This window comes from Astyanax mexicanus, chromosome 24, assembly GCF_023375975.1.
Source record: "Astyanax mexicanus isolate ESR-SI-001 chromosome 24, AstMex3_surface, whole genome shotgun sequence".
NCBI classification, from domain to species: domain Eukaryota; kingdom Metazoa; phylum Chordata; class Actinopteri; order Characiformes; family Acestrorhamphidae; genus Astyanax; species Astyanax mexicanus.
In genome coordinates, this window is record NC_064431.1 from 25,794,148 (window position 1) to 25,816,276 (window position 22,129).

General features: G+C 38.3%; 1 protein-coding gene across 10 annotated transcripts in view; it reads right to left on the reverse strand.

Annotated features, from left to right (window-relative positions):
- Nucleotides 1–12,822: 12,822 nt before the first annotated feature.
- The window catches only part of cadpsa (Ca2+-dependent activator protein for secretion a), a 214,045-nt gene continuing 204,738 nt past the window's right edge, over nt 12,823–22,129 (reverse strand). For all 10 annotated transcript variants that reach the window (XM_022682798.2, XM_049471434.1, XM_022682796.2 and 7 more), the window contains 2 exons: nt 16,135–16,239; nt 12,823–14,084 (listed from right to left, as the gene is read on the reverse strand). In XM_022682798.2, the coding sequence (XP_022538519.2) occupies nt 13,917–14,084; nt 16,135–16,239 (273 nt within the window). In that variant the 3' untranslated portion in view covers nt 12,823–13,916. The remainder of the gene's footprint in view (nt 14,085–16,134; nt 16,240–22,129) is intronic.

A 22,129-nucleotide genomic window follows, 5' to 3' on the forward strand; every position in this document is an offset into this window, starting at 1 on the left:
ATTATGTGGTAATCTAAAACTATATATACTGCTTTGGAAAAAAATAAGATACCGCTTCAATTTCTAAATCAGTTTATCTGATTTTGCTATATGTTTAAGCAAAATGAACTTTGTTGTTTTATTCTTTAAACTGCGGACAAAATTTCAAATAAAAATATTGTTATTTCGAGCATTTATTTGCAGAAAATGAGAAATGGCTGAAATAACAACAAAAAAAAGATGCAGAGGTTTCATGCAAAGAAAACAAGTTCATATTCATAAGGTTTTACGATTTCAGAAATCAATATTTGGTGGAATAACCCTGTTTTTTATCACAGTTTTCATGCATTTTGGCATGTTCTCCTCCACCAGTCTTACACGCTGATTTTGGATAACTTTATGCTACTCACTCCTGGTGCAAAAATTCAAGCAGTTTAGCTTGATTTGATGGCTTCTGATCATCCCTTTTTTCTTGCTTATATTCCAGAGGTTTCCAACGTTTATCTGAAATTTTTTCCACAGCTGCGTGTAAATAACTGCACATGTGTGTTGATGTTCACCCCTCCTTCCCCACCTCTCCACGCTCTACGGGGTAAAGGGGGCATTTACTGCGTGACCTGCCACCCACGATTGGCCTCTTAACGCCAAAAGTTTAGCGCAGTGCTCTGGCTGTCAGCTCCGCTTAGCGCTGTGGTGGAACAGTGAGGGCAGGCTGAGGCTCATACAACATCGTCTGCCCTCATGACTGACTTCAAACTTTTATCAGCAGAAATTGATGGGTTCCACGTTTGTAGATATGGCACTGGATGGCTGATAGAACGTTAAAGACGTTCACTATAATAGGCTACCTTGCCTACCCTGAGATTGGGTCATGCAAATAACTCAACAAATTAGCGCTTATCTGTTCCGGCATAACAATAAGGACGTTTAATTAAGGATTGGGTGGATTTTCCCAGCTTTAACCCTAACAAAACATCTGCATATATATATATATGCATACGTTTTCACTGTAGTAAATTAATAATGTTTTAAAATTGCTTATAGTAATCACGTAGAAAGAGTTGTGTAAATGCTCAGATATGGAATTAACAGGTAAAAGAATTCTAGCTACATTTCTGTAAATTTAAGCCTAATTTTATTTTATTTTAAGGTTACAAAAATAGCTTTTTAATCTAAAAAAGCTTATTTTTAAATGACCTAAACATTTTATGTATTAATAAAACATCAAATTATTTTTGGAGCATTTCTATTGCTCTGTGTATTTAATGATATTTGCTTATTACAAAAAAACAACAATATAGCATGTTAGATATTTAATATAAACACGTGTGTTGTTGTTTTTCCACAACGAAATTTTCGTGCCAAGGAACGAAAAAAAAAATCGTCATTTAATCCATAACGAACATAGCATTTAATTCTGCTATCAGCTAACATGCCCACGTGGGGCATATATGGGTAGCCTCACTGGGAACCTAAAAGTTTTGTTCACTTATATTTCAGTGATGGGGCCCCTTCAGGGTCAGAGATGGGACAAGAAGGGGTTAGGCATTAGCCCTATATATTTTTTTTTACTGCACATGGGGCTCCATCTTTCATGCATTGTAACAAACGTTGATCTTTGGCGTTAAAATGTATTCATTTTATTTAATGCTTTAATTATTTTATTTAAATGTTTATCCAATGTTCTTTGCTTTCAGGGTCACTAGTATGACTATATTTTGAGACATATTCTGTACTGACTGTGTATCATTTAATAATCATAATGGCAAATTAAAAAGAGTGTGTGGATGTGTTTAACCTCCTAGGACCTGGCGTTCACATGTGTGGACATCACATTTTGGGGTGTCTAGACCACAACACTAAATTTTGCTCTACAAGGGCCTGGTGTCCTCTTATGAGGCCATTATATTGTCACCTATTGGTGGCAGAGAAGTTTAGAAAATTGAAATAAATGAACAGTAAACACAGTAAACGTTTATATTTTTATTTGTTCTTTATTTGTGTTGAAGCAGCACCTCAAATAAGCCATATTGCTTAAAAGGGCACAATTGTTGTTTCTACGTTTTGTTTTCATTACTAACAGCGACTTTATTGTGTTCTATCAAAATATAAAACTAAAGTCCTCATATGTGGACTCAGAAACTACATATTTATATTTCTCAGAATATACATCTTTGTTTTTACACTTTTTACACTTTATTTTACACAGGCGCCAATTAGCCTAAATAGCAAATAGAAATAAAGCATACAGGTCATGTAATTGTTCGGGTCTTAGAAGGTTAAATATTTGCTATTAATTTACTTAACACGCGCATACATTTATTTATTATTATCTTCATTTTAAATCAAAATGTTTTTATGTAAATGCTGAATAAAGCTATATAAAGACATGTCTATATACAAAGAACAGTAAACGCGCTTGCAGTGCGCATGCGCAACACAGATTTCGTTTGAGAAAAAAAAAAAAGAAAAAAAGAAACGGGATAGTAACAGATTTGCCTAATCCAAAGGTTGTTTGTTTTATTTGGACAAACTACAGTTTATAATGATAATTCTGAGCTATATTAAGTAAGTAAGTATTATTATGTAATTAGAGTATGAACAAATTCTCTTATAACATATTTTCAGCTCGACATTTATCATAACTGGGTAAAGTTAAATGTCACTTAAATTCCTGTCAGGTTAGCCAAGCGGCTAATAGCTTGCTAACTAGTTAGCAAACATTATTTAGCTTTTGTTTTGTAGGATAAACGGTTTTATTAGCTTAGTATTTTGGCAAAATACAGTATATATTTAATATTTAATCATGAAATGAACTTAAATTATGTCCAAATGATTTTGTAAAACATTCTAGCTCGTTAACTTATCGTTTTAACTTAATTGCTGTCAGGTTATTCAGGCTGCATAACTATGAACAAACTCTAACTATCTTTTATAGGTAGAATAAACGGTTAAAAGTTGTTAGCATTAAGTTGTATATATTCCTTGATAATATATTGATAATATATAGATAAAGGATGAATTAGCATGATTAACTTAGCTAGTTTAGCTACATTGTGTTCTTTTTCTGTTTGGAGGTAGGCTAAAATGATATAACTTAGTTATTTTATGCTATTTCTTTACACTGCTGTAATATTGATAAATCAGTCACTTGGGTATTTTATAAAAAAAGTTGGTGGAAATTTGCCTTCAGCCATAGCATTGCCTTTGGATAGAACATACAGCTCTGGTAAAAAAAAAAAAAAGAGACCACTTAAAATTGAAATGAGTTTCTCTGATTTTAACAAAGTGAATAATGATATTTGTACTATACAAATAGGTGTTTTTAATATGGATTAAAATTTATTGTGCATTTATTGTGATTACACAATATTATTATTTTTCTTTTTTTCTGCAGCACTGATGGCCATTGTTGCACAGCAGCACCTGCAGAACTGTTGGACTGATTGAGCTTCACAGTCATCACTGAGTAGCAAGAGCATCATAAGGCACAGGTAAAAACACCAGGTGGGTAAGCACTTAAACACCTTAATGATGAAAAGAAAGCAAGGAAGAAGCCAGAAGACATCTTTATACAATGTGTTTTTCCACATGTCACACCAGGGATCCTTTTATAGACAGCTTTTGTAAAATCTTGTCAACCCATCTGTTCTCAGATCAGTTAATGAAGCATGGTGGTGGGTACAGGTGCACATTTAACACACCTTTTAGATTTAAGGACTACATGCTAACGTTTATGTCCCACTGATGAAAGGGGTGTAATAGTTATTATTTTTTTTAATCCGAGTAGTTTATTAATCTATTTACAGTTTTATACATTTAATAATCGTCCTAAGAAATATTTGTCTGTTTTTTTTGTTTTCTATTTTATAGAGCTTTAATTTGTTGTTGGCTCTTTCATTACCTTTTAACCACTTAAAATGCCTTTGTTTCATATAAGCGCTACAGGTGTAGGTGATACAAAACCCTTTTTTCTGCAGAAAAGAAACTTATTTACGTTCTGAAAACTGGATTTTGAGGACTTTGAAATCTTCTACAGCACACTTGGAGAAGCTGCCTGTTTTCTCTCTACTCCACTTAATAATTTCACTAGACAAACATGATGAAACTAAAGGTTTGGAGGAAATTAACTGTTTGACTTGTATTCAGGGAAATATTGATTTTAAAATGAAGTTCAGGAAAGAGCCAATTTTACGATTTTATTCATTATATTTTGACATCAGCAGATTTATTTAAATATTTTTTCATATTTTCTATTACAATTACAATTATGCTTTTTAGTAACGTTCCTTATCAAACATGAAAGCTTTTTATGTAATGCTTAAATAGAAATCCTCAAGATTAAAAAAAAAACATTTTTTTGACAATCTTAAGTGGTTAAAATAAGCAATAATTGAACATTTTCTAAACTATAGTAATGCTTTAGTATTCCTTGCATAGTAGTTTGGATTTTTTTTTTCAGTTTAAATGTTCTTTACACTCGCAGCATTCATGTTTTTTTATGGGGCCATAACTTTTATTGTAGTCATTTTTTATATCTTGTATAAAAGAATTTGAATTTTGAATTTACCGATACTTACGAAGTTTTGCTGATCCCTAAATATGTTTTTTTACAAAACAGTTGCAGTGTTTTGGAAATTACATACATATGTGTGCTGATTATCGAACTAACAAGGCTGTGACTCTCTCACATTCAGCCAGTGCTTTAAAAAAACACTGTTTTGTGTAGAGGAGATCATAATTACCAATTTCTAGAAGGTGACAACAGTCTTTGTCATAATAGAGAGCTCTATGTATATTTGTGCAGCGTTGAGAAGATGCCAAATCATGCTTGGCTGGGCAAGGAGTTGTTACAATGCAAGCGTGCACAAACACACACACACACACACACACACACACACACACACACACACTTACACACAATATATGTCTGTCTGTGAATGACTGAACAGCGTCTGTTGTGCCAACACTAGTCCTTCTGCCTTCTCTTAATTACAACTCAAAAGATGACTGCCGTACGTCTTAAGTGTGAAAAGCAATCCTAGACCTGTCATGTGGCATTCAAACGCATCTCTGTAGCCATTCATCATTTCTTTTAGTGAAAAGTTGATGCATTAGCCCTCATTATTCACAATTTCTTTTTATTGCTAAGACTCCCCCATCACTTGACGTACACTATATTGCCAAATATATTTGCTGAAATATAATCAAGAGGAAGATGGATGCTAATCTTTATAATTTTTTGCAAGAGAAGTGGCATAAAGTTATCCAAAAGCAGTGTGTAAGACTGGTGGAGGATGCCAAGCACACAGTTTTCATGCCAAGATGCATGCGTTTGAAGTCAGTATGTCATTTGGTTTTTAGTAAACTGATGATATTATGACTCTTATATCAGCTTTAAGTTCAAGGGCCGAACATGTGACTACTTTCACCTCACCATATGGACGTGCAACAGATATAATTGTCCCCATGTTTACCTGTTCACATGGCTCATTTGCAATCCTTTCTAGTACTTTTTCTGTGTCTACTTTCTGTGTCTTTTCTGTGTCTACTGTTTAGATTGTTGGCCTGTTCTTACTTCTGTAATTGGTCAGAAAACCCAATGCATGCAAAAATGTGTTATCACACTGCAAAGTTCACTGCAGATTGAACCTTCGTTCAGATCAGAAATGGGTCCATCTATTTTTTTGGGCACTTTTTCCTCTGGTTAAATTGGACTCTTTATTTGTAACCTTGCTGTGATTCATTCTTGTGTAAATAGAGCGTTCATTCTTGGATGTGGACCAAAACAACTGTACCAAGACCTGTGAGAGGAGGTGTGGTCTACATCCAGTTTTAAACAAACTCAATTGTGGTGAGAAAGTGATTTGACCTCAATCCAAACTATTCCCAACTGCTAGGTGTACTTCACAAGTTTGAAATAAACAAAATCTGTAGTCAGTTAAGCTTGGTAGACTGTCTAGATAAGTATTAATGCTGTGAAGAAATACCACATCTGCTGTTTGTCCATGTTAAATTAAATATGCCAATCAAGAACATAGGTCCTTCTTTTTGTATTTACCTACTCTGGACAGCTCAATAAGAGACATTCTGACATGATTTGTTGTGATATATTTCAGTACACATATTTTTCCCTGTGTGAAACCAAACCAAACCAAGGGAAAATCTATGAAATATCTACATATCTATATTTGTTCCAGATAAAAACCACTATACGTATAAAATCACTCTTAGTCTGACCAAATTTTGGTCTTTTGAAGGTTTAAGGCACCATTTACACCTGCTATTTTGCTTTTAACCAAACTATATAGTCTGAGATTTGAGATGAGAAAGCACATTTTGACACTGGCAAATGTAACATTTGCTATTTGGAGTGCACATTTCAAGTCACTTTTATTGATTGTTTTGGTCAGTAACACAGAAGGAGTTGTAGAAGTTAGCTTTGATGTTTGTTGTAGTAAATCATGAAAGCTGTGTTGTCAGGCTTCTTCTGTGCACTGCAAAACTGGCTACTTTAATGGATCTGTGAGTGAGTCCTTTTGTCAGCCAGGACTTTTGTCCTGAAGCCTGCCTGCGTTCCGCGAGCCTGTCACAGTCTGTGTATCTCACCTCCACTCCCCATCACTCTCTCACCACACACTGCCTGTCTGTATGGCTCTCTTCAGATTCCACACACACACACACACACATAGATCTATACAGCTTGGCATTCAGACGCTTAATTCTTAGCTCAGTTTTTTTCCCGTTTGTGTGTGGAGTGTAGAGTGTAGAGTGTCTTGCGGCCCTCGCGGTGCATTCTGTCAGCCGCCTGCTCTCTTTGCCAGCTCTTTTCTGCTTTTAAACTGTCTTTTAGCCCACCTTTCTTCCCTCCTCTCCTTTTCCTTTTTCCTCTTTCCTTTCAATTAGCGAGGATTCTTGCCACTTTGGCTCCGGCTCCTTTTTCATCTCTCTCTATTTTTCTGACCCTCACCCGAGTGCTGAAGGTTCTCCATAATATTAGTTCTGAATGGTGGAGGCTTTCCGAAAGTGAGGGGGGTGCGCTGGGGGCTCCGAAGCACCTTTGATGCTGGGAGCGAAAAAGGTCTGAATGAGTTTTTTTTCTTTTAGGACAATGGTGAGGAAGGCTGACAGAAGATAGAGGTTAGGGTAACCTGTGTTCGTCCCTACGTCCCCTCTGTCAGCCCTGCATCCTCAAACGCTCATCTGTCCACCAAATTAGACCTGAACCACAAAATGGACAAGAGGAATGTCCCCGCTGGTCCTCTCTGGTCCCCTCTGGCCACACAGGGCCCTTGTTTGCCCTTCGAGATGTGGAGGACTGCGGAACACGGCCAGGTCCGAGTGAGCAAGTCCGTGCATTAGCATATTCGCCGAAGGCCACAAAAACAGGTGCACCTAAAATGAGGGACAGACCTAATTTGCATGATGCTGCAGAGCACACGAGGTGAATGAGCTTAAGGGCTCGATTATCCACTTTAGAGAGAACTGAAGCATATTTGTTTGTCTGCTCGTCTTTGTGTCTTGGTTTATCAGACATTTCTAAAATTCCTATAAAGCAGGACAGGGTGTAAAAGTCACTACAAACTGGATTGTTATTTCCTAGTTTTCAGATGTTTCACTTGTGAAAAAGTCAGAGACTGGACTTGATTAAAAACAAATGTTTTTTTTTTTTAAGAAATTGTGTGGATTTGATATAAGAGAATACACTAGGGCTGCACAATATATTGTACTCATGCATAACAGTCACATTACAGGACATGCTATGTCATGTAAAGCAACAAACTGTGTGAAATAAAATGACACTATTCTCATTTTCTACATTTTATCATATCCAGACAAATTAATTTTGCACAAAGTCATTAAAACGACTCTAATATATTATACACAGAATGCATTATTAATATCTTACAATATTGTATCTTTAAGTTCTGGACAAAGCTGTTGAAAATTCTTGTATTTATTATATAAGAGCAAAACAAATATTGCAATGTCAGTTTTTTTTTCCAATATTATGCAGCCCAATAGGTTCTGATGGTCATGATCATTTATATGTTGTTTCCTTTCTTTTTTTCTTCTGTTGTTTATTGGGTGATGGCCTTATGGCCTCCACTTCTGTAAGTAGTCAGAAATTCCAAACTATGTAAAAAGTGTTTTTTTTTATAATGCTAACCACTTGTAGGACATTTTCACACCTACACTTTTTAGTCCAGATAAATTTAGACTCTAGTTTGTGTTCATACAGCAAATGCATGAAGTTGCAGCCCAAAACAAACACACAAGACCCTTAAAAACAGAAGATTATCTCGACCTGGTCCCAAAGGAACTCTAGAGCAGTTTGTCTGTAATGAGAACGTAAGCGGACCTCAATCTAACCCAAATAAATGATAATCATCCACATGCATAAGAAAATCTGGGTAAAAGAAATTGAATACATAGAGAGTTCTATATGATCTTGATTAGACCAAGAGTCTCAGTCTCAGACTCTCAACAAAGGTCTTTTAGCAAATCTCACTAATGGTATTCTTGGGAATATTAATGTATGGACCTCTTGTGTAATAATAGAAGGTGATGAAGTGATGTTGTTGTTGATCGTAACCACCAAAACCAAAAACACTATATTTGCATATACTCTTCTTTTTTTGAAACTTTTATGTGCTATATTGAATTACTACACATTTGAAACACAACCCATTGCCGTTCTTTTGCAGTGTAATCTTCAATAAGAAAATAGAGTCAATTCGTAGCCTTTGTAGGCTTTGTACTGTGCATTTGTGTGCATTAGTTCCTGGGTCTGTCTTTATGAGGGTCAAAAAACAAACCTTTTTGAGAGGGTCCATCATTCAATTCATCATTCATTTTACTGCATAATGAACTGTATGTATCATAGAGTATTACTGTTCACAACTGAAAAATAAGCCCAGTATTCAAATGGTTATTGTTGCCCTGTTAAAGTTATGCCCCAAAAGGAGCCTGGATGGGCAGAGAAGGCGGAGAAGGGAAAGTGGCCGATGGAGCTCCTCAGTGGAGCTAAGCTGATAGAGAACCGTTAATACTGTATATGCGCCTCAGAATAAACACATTCCCCTGGCCACACTGTTTATCTCCCAGAGCACATTTGATTAAGGAGAGAAGCAGATCATCTGATTATCATCATCTTCATCTATCTCCCCCCTCTTACCCCCCCTCCCCCCGAGGCACTGCTGTCAAGGCCAGAACACAATGTGCGATTGCTTTAAACAGTAAGCTATTCATTTCATGGAAAAAAGATAGAAAAAATTAATCACTCCTGTTGTATTCCCCTTCTTAATGCCGAGATAAGAAGGTTGCGGGTAGGCATTAAAAAACGCTAAAGTCTAAGAGGCTTTGAGCTGCCCTTATTGAAGGGATCTGACTTTTACCTGTTTATATGAAGAGCAGCGACGCCGGCGCCTTCTACACACGCGGCAGCTATGATCCCGCCACCCTAGCCGCTGCCGCAGCCCCCCCAAACCAAGCTGTTCGGTAAACATTCATCTAGGTGAGAGTCACATGTCGTTTTGTCGCCTCACGTTGACATCTGTCAGACCGCTGCGGGTGACGATTCGCTCCACTGGCCCCGAAATGAAGTGTTTAAGTCTAACGCAACGTGGGCACACAAACGTAATCTTATGCTACGTTTTCCGTGTATTTGTTTCCCCCAATTTCTGCTTTTCATTTGCCCGACACATCCGCTCAGAGGGGCCGCATGCTGCGCTTGATGTCAGGGCTCGGCTAGCGTCCTCGCCTGCGGACCCCCCTCCTGCACGCATGCAAGTGCGAACCTGGGGCCAGTTCTCGCTGTGCCGGTCAATTGGAGAATCTTTTATTTGGAGGCCGTTATCATTCCCATTTCCTAACCTGATTGGAGCTTAAAAGCCACAGCAGCTCGGATCGTGCCAGAATAAATCTCCTCGTCTATTAATCTGTCGCTGGGCACTCTCCCGCACAAAATTGCTGCACAGCGACGGGATTTATGAGGAAATTAAATGTATGATATCCGAGCCGGCCCTCGTGGCACTCCGGCTCAGAGAGAGAAGCAGCGATTTCTTTCAGGCTCCTCTGTTGATTGCACAGAAATCAGAACAAGAGCAGTGTCTCGGAGAAAGCTTACGCTCCTACAATTAGGTCACAGTGGCAGGCCAGGGGAACACACTCCAACAATGGGCCTCTCTCATTAGTCTTTCTCTGCCCTGTGCCCTGCTGCTGAAGAACAGGCAAAATTGAGTCGGTGAGCTGAGGCTGTAAAGAGATGAAAAGTCTCTCGCTTGCTTTCTCTCTCTCACTCTCGCGCTCTCGCTCTCAGTGCTGCACTGCTTACTGCTCCAGGGGTGTCAGATGAAGCACTTTGCCTTCATTATACCTCGCAATGTGAATCGGCTGGTGCCTAATACTGTGTAACTAAAGGAAGTTGTGGATGTAGTGCTGGAAGGAATTACTAAGAAAAAAAATGGACTACCGAGCAATACCGCACCACATCCGCACATGCCCTGATAAGTGGTGTCGGTGTGGAGCACTTCAACTTCTGCTATGAAACTATGAAAGCCGTGTCACATTCAGAGCGGTTCAAGGTTTCGAGCTTGAAATATTTTTGAAAGAGGGCTTCAAGTGGCACAGCAGAGTATGGTGCTGACACTATGGCCTGAGGAGCGCAAGAAACTCGGGATGTGCTGCTTCGCCATCAGCAGCCAGAGTCTGAGAGAGCACAGTTGGAAATGCTTTCTTTGGGTGGATAGATGGCACTCTCTCCTATTATCACTTTTGTTGTGATGTTGCCTGGCACCGACGTTTACTGGCTCTTGTTGTATCAGAGCTGGGGATCCGGAGCTTTCCTCCGAGTGCATTGGCTGCTTATCGATGCTGCATCAGCGGTGGCTGACTCCACATGTATCGGAGAAAGAATGTGTTTGTTTTGACCTTGACCTTGGATAGGGGTGTAAGGAAATCATATTATTAATGCTGTGTTTGTTTTGTAAGATCCCACTGTTTAAATTGCATAAACAGTATCAAAATGTATTGAATTGTAACCGATTTACAGTGACGCGTATCGTATCACCAGGTTCTTGCTAATACACAGCCCTAGTGATTGGGGGAGACATAGTGAGGTAAAATGTCTTGTCCCCTATCAAGCTACAGGTGAAGGTAATACAAAAAACTTTTTTTCTGCTGTAAAGTAACTTATTTACATTGAAAATTTGAGGGCTTTGACATCTCCTACAGGACACTTGGAGAAGCTGCCTGTTCACTCGCTACTCCGCTTAATAATTCAAACCCAGATCAGTAACAGGAATCAATTCAAAATTCTGCAGATTTGAGAATAGATGTAAAAACTTAAAGGTTTGGAGGACATGAACTGTTTGACAATTACAATTATGCTTTTTAGGAACATTCCTTATCAATCATTAAAGCTTTTTATGTACTGCTCAAATAGAAATCCTCAAGATTTAGTGGTGTAATGTCAGGCAGACAATTGACAAAAATCCTGGCCTGTTAAGGGGTTAATTTGGTGAAAATAAAAAGATATGCAAAAATATGTATGTTTTTGAGCAGTATTTGCAGTGCTCATTTTCACTAAGCTGGCAAATGTAAGTCTTGTTTTTCTTGGCCTCCTCTCTTCTAGGAAGGATTTGCGTTGACCTCTGTATGAAATAATTAAGACATCCCATCCCTTCCTACTTCCATTTGGCACAATGGTTGCTCTAATCCTCGTCTTCAGGACGCAACTGATTTGTTTGTGAAATGGTATGAGTCATTTTAATCTGCTTGTGGTGATCTGCCGCTGGAGTGGACGGGGTATGATCTTTGGCCATTCTTCAAATCTCTTTGTGTTCTGTAATATAGCTGCGCAGGGTGATCTTAGACTTAATTCCACAGCGCTAATCTCAGACTTCTTTGAATTGTTTTTTTTTTTTTGGAAGGGTTCGGAAGGGTGAATGTTGGTTGATGAGAAGGTTGCCCTGATAAAGGTCCTAAAGTTGTTGAGTAGGCCTTGTTATTTTATCAGTTAATTTATTAGAACTGGTTTATTATCTTTTATGTACAGCATTGTAATCCTTAAACTCAAAAGCTCAAGCTTTTTCCTCAAACCCAGGTTGAAGTTTCTTTATATCTCCTTTTTATTCATAAATCACTATATGCATATACTACTTGGACATAGACATGTTTTTAGGGCATGTTAAAGATGTGCCTTCCATAAATATATCAGCATATAAAGCATACTAGTGTATCTAAAAAAAAATTATATCATTTTTATTATTTTATTTTATTCAGTTATTTTATTTCAGTAATTAAGTTCGAAATGTGAAACTCACACAGAGTGACCTATTTTAGCTAATGAATACCTAAAAATCAGTGTTTCATAAAATATAAGGCCAAAAAAAAATTGCATTTTATTTGTAAATCAAGGGAACAGAGACTGGAGGAAGAGTGGAGAAACACACAGTCGAAACTGCTCGAGGTCTTGTGTTCTAGGTCTACAAGTTTACACAATCAGTGATGGTTTGGAGAGACATGTCTGTCATCTTCTGGTGTTGATCCACCGTGTTATATCAAGTCCAAAGTCAGTGCAGTTTTTTCCGCAAAATCTTACAGCACTTCATGCTTCCCTCTGCTCACAACTTCTATAGAGATGAGGATTTCATTTTCCAGCAGGACTGGGCACAATGCCCACACTGCCAAAAGTACCAATTGGTCTTATGTTGGTCTGTCTCAAATCTGAGACAAATGTGACACGCTAACTGTGTACTCTAAAGATAAAAAAAACAACAACTATGAGTTACCCATTGTCCTTATACAGTTTATCAGGGGAAAGAAAGTTAATGACACTCATTCTGTGCATGAACTGTTTAATAAAGTCAGTTACTGCAAGTCTGTTTTTTTTTTCTTCAACTTTGTGGACATACATAAGGCAGAAGCAAGATGAATCCATCAGTTCTTTTCAACAAAATCGAGAGCTTTTTGGATAGTGTTTGTATAACAGGGACATGCTAGTTCCTGCACAAAGGGCAACACATACATCATCATCATCATCATCAGATATTTCACAAAACAACAGTGGCCAAGAGCAAGACTGGCTCCTACTTTCCAGACAGAAACAAACAGTCCTGTTCCTAGGAATGGTTTAGAAAGGGCTGGATAGGATACAGAGGATCGTTTTCATCCAAATAAATTCTGCGGCTGCTGAATAGATAAAATAGAACATATTTATAAATCGCAAATTACTTAAAAACATAAAAAATTTTATTGACATTAGTCAAAGTATATCACAATGAAGCTACGGGTATATATTGCATTTCTAAAATCGCAACTCAGCGCCAACATGGCTGTTCCCTTGTGTTGACAGATACTGTGACTTGCTGTTGGTGTGTTGTGAAGTGTGCCGCTCAGAAACACCACCTTTAACAACTGAAACGGGTTCAATACGACATAGTCAATTCATTTGGCATACACTCAAAAACCTCCAAAAGAAACAATTAGATCTATGCACAATTATGTACCAATCATGTATTTACATTACACAGAAGAAGCGCCGTACACATCTGCATTAAACGGGGACACAACGGGCATTATTCCTAACCATCTCACGCCACATTGTTTACAATTAGTACTCCATATTGCTTCGAAACATTCAGGAATTAAATTTGGACATTATTAATTGTAAAACACCAAACGCTTTTGAATAGAGCTTTTTTTTTGTTATCATAATCTTCTGACAAACATTAACATTAACCTTTTTTTTGTTTGTTTGTTTGCTTTTATCATTTTTAGCTTCTCATCGTGGGTAATAATAATTGAGGTTTGGTCCCTTTATTCGTTGTACGACTCGACAGTAAAAAAAAAATGTTAAGGAAGGCGAGCACGACAGACAAGAGTACATGCATCATTTCAACAGGCTGTGATAAGCACGGCAGCCGACGCGGCGTCTAATCGTCTTCCTCGTCGCTGTCCTTCATCGAGATCCCCAGCATCCCTCCATCTCGCACTGACGCTGTAGCCTCCTCAAGCATCAGCCTGTTCTTTACCGTTTCGTACATCTTGCTGTTCAGAGTCGAGTCCAGGACGCCTTGCAGCCGGAAATCACGATACTTTTTCTACAGAAAAGAAAAAGAAAAAGAAAAAAAAAAAAAAAAAGAGAGAAATTTGCATGGTTTAGAAATAACATTGTGTACTCGGGTATATTGCTGTTGAATGAATCAATTATGACTAGTGCTGTTAACATTAATGCATCGATTTTACTTGGAAACTTTAATGCGTAATTTAATTTTGTTCTGCAGATTAATCATGTTACGTTTTTTTTGCGATAAAAACCTGGTTACACTTTTTTATTTTATTTATGATGAATATTTAAGGTCTCTCTCTCTGATGGAACATTTCATCTTTCCAAGTTGTTAAATGTGGAATATGGAGCTACACTATTGTGCATTTCCTCAATTAAAGTTCTCTGTTAACTCAGTAACTCAGCACATTAAAAGATTCTAATTTAAAAAGCTTAAAAATCTACCAACAAAAATAATAATACAGTAAAGATGACTTTAAAAAAGAGCTCCAATCTGTCAGGAGACATCACACCGCAATACATGATCATTTTTATCCTCTCTTAAAAATACAAGGGAAGTGATTCATATTTTTAATCCATTCACACAACTAATTATCACCAATTATGTATCAAATTCACAGATTACAGCAATATTTATAGTCTTTAGTCACTCGAGTAGGTCTGTCTGCCTCAAATTCCAAAGTGCAGTCTGAGAAGAGGAGAGAGAAAAAAAAAAAAAACACCCTAACGTAATTTAGGTTTATACAGTACAGGAAGCAGAGTCTGACTGGTGGCTCTACACCATCCGGTGAAAAAAGGGACAGAAATAGATGTGTGACGCCATACTTAAATAGTCCTGCTCCTGCAGCCGCTCAGAGATCACACTGAAAGATTTAGCAGCAGCAAGACTGAAGGGAAGACTGAAGATTTTGGCTGAAGCACCTCTATGACCTCCTGATTGTAATTACCTCCCTTTAAAGCTCTGTGTGTCTAACCCAACATTATCAGTATCTAAAAAAAAATCTTCAATAAGGCAATACTTCAGTAAAAGTTGTCTTTCAAAACATACTAAATTAAACATCCACTATCATTTATGCAGCCTGATCCGATATGCTAAAAGTACATTTGGAGCCAGACCCAATTCTTAACATAGATGGTGTATATCAAATATTACTTAAGCTCTCTTCTGCTCAGCAGCAGCTGATCTCCTATAGTTTAACTAATACAAATGTGTGGAGCAAATATGTGAAACAAATAAAAGTAAAAAGTATTGAAAATTAAATATATATATATATATTTTTTAAACAGATAAAAATGAAGAGATACAAATTTAGAACTGTTTTTCCATTTCATGCACATTAAAGCAGTGGTCTCCAAATCAAATATATACCATCTGATTTAACAAAATGATGCTTTTAGGGATGATATTGAACATTTTAACCACATTTGGAGCCATAATATGTAAAGAACCTTTAAATTGGTACCATTTGTAGCATATTTTGTGTTGGGGTGGAGATAGAGCATGCACAAGAGTAGCTCTTCAGGAGAGGGGATGAAGACCACTAATTTATATGATAAGCTTTTCAAGTCAGCTTTTCAACAAGCTCTTTCAACAAGCTCTTACATGTGCCTTAAACGTTAATCAGAGATTAATTACACCAAAAAAATGCACTGGAATTAGACCGATTGGCAATAGAATAGTAAAAAATAACAACATAATGGTCTGAATAAAAATCTAAGGAGTAGACTCTTGGAATAGTAATCGAGATAAAGTACAAGTATACAGTTTCAATTACATTTAAGTACAATACATGGCACAGTTTCCAAAATGCATCTTAACATGGAGAAAAGGTGCTTAGTTTAAAGCTCCCTCAAAGATCTAAAAATCATCTCAGTGCTAAGATCCTTTTTGGAAACCAAGCCCTAATTCCACATTCCAAATGACATTTAAATATATTAATGGCAATAATAAAACACAACAATAATATAATAAAATAATACAACCACAGCTTTTTGAGTTTACACTTATCCATCCATACATCCCTGGATCCAAACCAAGTAAATATTGTATGAAGTGATTTGTCTGGTTCCTATAGTTGCTTTACCTTTACGACTCGGATGAGGATTTTCAGCTGGTAGAGGTGAAGCTGCAGGTCCATCCGATCTGTTAGCCAAGTCCCCAACAGGTTCATGGTGCTAGTATACCATTGCTGCAACACAAATGCAATGTTCTACAGCAAGACAGACAAACACTGGCACACACTAAATGTACAACTAGACACAAGAAGAACAATTAATGCAGTTTAAACAGAAGGGCACACAGAATGTTTACTTACTAAAGCCCAAATATTATATTAACATCTATGGGCACTTCTATTCTTATCTTAACATCTAGCTAACAAGAATTGTATAACATGAACATTAGACAAAAAAAAACAAGCACACAAGACTTTTCCAGTGAAGAACACTGTTCCACTGCTTAATGCCCCCCTTTAGCACTACTTAGCATTGGCTCTGGTGGTCTTAGGCTCATGTAAATATTCAAAGTACTAAGCAGCCTCCTACCCCTACAACACTATACACATTATAAGCAGTGTTCACCAACTTTTAAAATGTAATTTATGGACTATAAGGGGTACCGGATTATAAGGTGCAATAAGCAACACTAGTGAGGACGCCTACATCGAAGTAAGCAAGTGTGTCGCCATGTTTCCCTTCAAAGCTGGGGAAGCACCAAGTAAACCAACAAGTAAACAAGCTGCTAACCACAATGCTAGCGGGATGTAAATGCTGCCTGATAGCACTACACTAAGGAACCCTGAGTGTTCCTGTAAGCCAGGGCTTTACCAGCTAGCAGTTTGTCCCAGGTCACTTAGTTTAACACAGTAAACACGCAGAATACAGTCCCATATACTCGCCTCTGAACAGTGAAAGAGCTAACGCTGAGGTTAGCGACTAATGCTAATGCTGCTGCACCCAGCCTTAGTGCTGGAAAGAAACTTCTCAGAAAACTCACCCTTATAACTTTGTACTTCAGCAGAGTGGATTTCCTGCTTCTTAATATCTGACTAGTAGAATTCATACATAAGGCGCAACGGATTATAAAGTGCAATGTTGATTTATGGGAAAATTAATGGATTTTAAGTGCACCTTATAGTGCAAAAAATACAGTAGTCAATTTTGATTATGGACCAGAATGTGGCGACTGCTTCAAACATACACTATATGGACAAAAGTAGTGGGAGAGTTTTTCCCAAATCAAGGTTCTTTAAAAAAAGAATTTATACTATTTTTGTTGGAGTAAATATCTTTTCTACTACGTTTTGGAGCTTTGCTATAATAATTTGATTGTATTCAGTGAGTGTAGCATTGTTGGTGAGATCAGGATGTTGGATTCTCACCCCCCAAAAATTTACTGGATAGTGTACCAACCAGCAGGACAAAGAAAACAACTCCATTGCTTCAAATACTGGTAGCCTTTATACCCCTCTAGCAGCCTGTACATTTTCTGCTCCAGAGTCCTATTCTTTTGGCGATACGGTACATCTCTACAAGGACTTTACAAGCAGTGTTCTTGCATTTTGTAGCACCTCTGTTTCAGCAATGGGTTCAAGTAAATGAAATCCTTTATTACAAGGGGTGTCCACAGATATTTGGGCGTATAGTGTATTTAAACAAAAAACTGTATGTAGCTTTAAACATGGATCAAATAATTGCACAAGCACTCAGTCTAAATCCTGTAGCAAGCAAGCGTCTTGCAGAAAAGATGCTAGAAATGGTCTCTCATCCCGCAAGCATCGTCTGATCAATCATCTGCTGCTCTTGGCAGTTGACTGGGAGAGGCGATGCATGTGCTCAGTTTGCCATCAGCCCTCGTTAGCCTGCACCCATCCCTTACTCCTCTTCCTCCAACTCCTCCTGTCACAGTAAAGGAGGAGCAGTCATCGTCCCCGGCAGCCCTGTTGTCTTTACTGCAGTCACTGTGAACTTGCTAGCATAATACGCTAACGATGTTCAAACAAATCCCCTCTCGCCAGCGCCCCCACTCTTCATTGTATCATTGAAACTTACTGAACTCAAAGCAACTCTCAAACCGCCAGCACTCCCAGCTCTTAGGCTTCAGATGTTGGACCGTGGGGTAGATCTTGGCTGGAGTCTAATTGATTGGTTATGATTGAACCAAGCTGATGATGATGATGATGGGAGCAGACTGCTCTGAGCAAGCTGAGCTGAAGTGTTTAGAAGGTGATGTGATTAATCAACAACTTGAAATCAGAATTTGGGAAAAATCTATGTTTAAATAAATACTATTGATTTAAAGTTATTGCAGAGGTATCCTTGTATAGTCAAACCTACAATGAGATGATGAGATGTGTGTTACGATTCTTTTCCAGCAATTTCCAGATGTTAAACAGAACATAACAGTCACAGTAGACATCTTCTGTCCAGTGTCTCTAAGCCAGGGGTGTCCAAACTACGGCCCGCGGGCCATTTGCGGCCCGTTTCCTTTTTTGGAGCGGCCCGCGAGGTATTTTAGAAATGGAATGAAAGTTGGCCCGCTGTTAAGCAGGTTTTTATAATTTGAGACTCAAAGTTTGAACGCTAGGTGTCAGAAACGGGCCAAAAAGTCTAAAAGCGGAGAGAGTGCACATTTCTAGCACAAAAAAAAAAACAAAAAAACGGCCAAAGAGTCTAAAAGCGGAGAGAGTGCGCATTTCTAGCACAAAAAAAAAAAACAAAAAAACGGCCAAAGAGTCTAAAAGCGGAGAGAGTGCGCATTTCTAGCGCAGAAAAATGGGCCAAAGAGTCTAAAAGCAGAGAGGGTGCGCAGTTTTAGCGCAGAAAAAGGGCAAATGAGTCTAAAAGTTGCCGTAATTAAGGAGTTTAATAATAAGAGACATTGTGAAATGAAAGATTAATTTGAAAAATCTTAGTTTACACAACAATGTCAAAGATAAAGATAGTAAGTCAAGTAAAATGGTGTGTAAATGAATGTAATCAGAAAAAAAAATATTATTTAAAGTGGTATATTTAATTATTTGTTTTAGTCTGTGTTCCGTGACTTATATATTTCTACTTCTGGCCCCCAACAAAAAAAAATTGGACACCCCTGCTCTGAGCTATGTTTGTATGATGGCTGGAGAGAGGCACATATACAGTGAATCCTTTTTAATTTTCTTCTATGAGAAAGTGAACATCTACAGGGATCAGAACATTTTTACACACTACTACAGTGATGCAGTCAGTCTAATGTCAAGACCGTCTTGCTTTAGTTTGCCTAAAAGGAATGAATATATGACCAATGGCTTTGAATAAAAGTATTGAAAGACCTGCCTATTCACTGTTTCTATCAAAATCAAAGAGTAACTGTCTACTGTGCAGGGAAAACTTTCCACTAGATTTTGCAGTGTTGCTGTGAAGATTTGATTGAATTCAGTGACAAGAGCGTTAATGAGGTCTGGGGTCATTTCTGATTTTTGAATGACAGCGATACAAAGATAAGGCATGGCTACTTTGTCGGAAGAACATGAAAAAAAAAAATACTGACTGTGACTGTGGTAGGAAAGGCATAGGTTTAGACACCCTTTCAGGTGTAAAATTATAAATTAATTAACTTATTAGGTTTCAATTGACTATGACTGGTTGGACATGTCAAGAATTTTGTCAGTAGAAATTTTGGTCGGGAGATCGCTGGTTCAAATCCTGTTCATGTAGCTTGCCCTCAGCTGCCAGAGCCCTGAGAGTGTACAACTGGCCTTGCTCTATCTGGGTGGGTAGATGGTGCTCTCTTCACACATGACTCCAATAGGGTGATGTAGATCAGCACATGGCATCTGTGAGCTGATGTATCCGTACCGAGCATGCTGTGATGCTACTTGGCAATGCAGCATCAGCTTGCAAAAAAAAAAAAGTGGTGGCTGCGTCACGTGTCGGAGGAGGCACGTGTTAGTCTTCACCCTCCTGGTGGGTGTTGGAGCATCACTAGTGATGGGGGAGTAGGGAGTCCTAATGACCTTGTAGAAGAAGGCCATGGTAAAAGTCATGGAACATAATACTACTTCCTGCCCCATGACATGTAGCATGCAGTGTAAAAATGTAAGAATGTAAGAAAATGCAAGAACATTTACAAATGTAAGAAACGTGGCTAAAAGTGCTAAAATGCTGTATTGTTGTAAAGAAAGTGATGTAATGGTGCCATGAAGAGGCTGAAGAGGAGTTGAGGGAGTTTTGGTGGTATATTTGTGAGGCAAAGGGGGTCTGTGGTGTGTTCATCTTAGTGTGTGTGTGTGTGTGTGTGTATATGTGTGTGAGTCAGGGCTTGGTGCTGATCTGGGAGTGCTGGTGCTGTGTGCCTGTGAAAGCCTGGGCAGCCGGTCCGTGACGGACCCCTGCGGAGAGGCCAGACCTGGAGCAACTTCACTCTCTCACAAACTCTCTCTCACTCTCTCCATCTCTCTCTCCCTCTTTCATGCGATTGCTCTCAATTTCTGGCTTGTACTTAACCCCCAATTCTACCTCCTGTTCCAAGAGTACTTCTCTTATACTCTTATCTTTCAGCTAACCGGCCATTCACTGACCACTCAAGCAGCTTATATATAAAGCTAACAATATAGGGAAGTTAGGAGTATCTCAAAATCGACAAAAATAGTTTTTTTTTTATATAGGCCTTAGCCAAAGAAGGAAATAGAACGGTAGAATGGTTTGGGTTAAAAAGTGCACGTTCTAGAGAATATTCAGAGTCAATCTCAGAGGATAGGGTATGTTGTTGTTTGAGGCCTATAAGCATTTTCAACCTAATCATGATAAACAAACTGGATGGCCAGCAAGAGCACTAATAAACTATGCTGGTCAAAAACCTGCTAACCAGTACAGGGTAGGCTTTTGCCTACATGACCAGCCATTCAAACACCTTGACCATCAAAACCATTCCTAAAGCCTTCAATACACTGCATGACTTTTAAAGTGAGAGCAGATTATAAACAGACTAGACATACAGCTCTGGAAAAAATGAAGGGATCAGTTTCTGAATCAGTTTCCCTGATTTTTTCATCCACCTTCTTCTTGATTTTATTCCAGAGGTTTTCAATTTGGTAAAATAAAAAAAACTACATTTTTAAGTGGCCTCTTATCTTTTTCCAGAGCTGTATTACACTACACAACTGTTTTTTGGTCAGCATGGTCTCTACACATTACAAAGAGCTGGAGGTAAGCAAAACACTTGGTGGCTACAAATTGTACAGCAATTGCTGGACGATGATTCCAGCTGCTGCAGTAGTGCTAACGTTATATGATGGAATGGAAAATTAGAATACAATTTAATAGAATTAACTCTCCCCTTGTTTGCTCATCACTTTGTAGCCCCATCCTGTGTATCTTTCATCCTGTTTTATTTTTCAATTGCCCTTTTATTATAATATTAGAACTATCTTTCCATCCATGTGTGAGAGTCTGCTTATTCCACTCAGCATTACAGCATCACTGTTGGATAAATAATGTTAAATATGTCCACAGCGCATTGTGTGCATACATTCAAAGCCACGCAGGAGGCTAATCGCTAGTGGACACCGAGGGGCTAACGACTGAAGGGCCTGCCTGGTCTGGCTTGTGAAATGAACAGTGCTGGTTGTGGCACTTTGTTCTGCTATGATGAGAGGAACAGAAGTCTCTCTCGATGGGCATTATGTACCGCGCCATTTTTTGGATATGAAGCAGCAGGGAAGCTGGCAGAGTCTGCCAGCCAAAACACGAGTATCGTGCCTCTGAATACGTAATGAAAGAAACGGATACGGGAGGGGGAGAAAAAAAAATCTGTGATCATCTAACGAGTTCCATCTGATATTGAAGTGGGATTTATAAGTGTATGTGTCTGCGTGTGTGTGTGTGCTAAGCACATTGCAGTATCATTACTGATACACACACACACATGAACATCTGCAGGCCCCCCCACACCTCTAGAAGGGAGTGTTGAAAGGCTGAGCGACCTCCTGCCCCCTACAACACCACAAGCGCGCCCGCACACACACACACACACGAGAATCACGTTTCTTGAACAGGCCTGCATTCACACTCTCATCTTTGACATGTTACAGGAAGCCATGG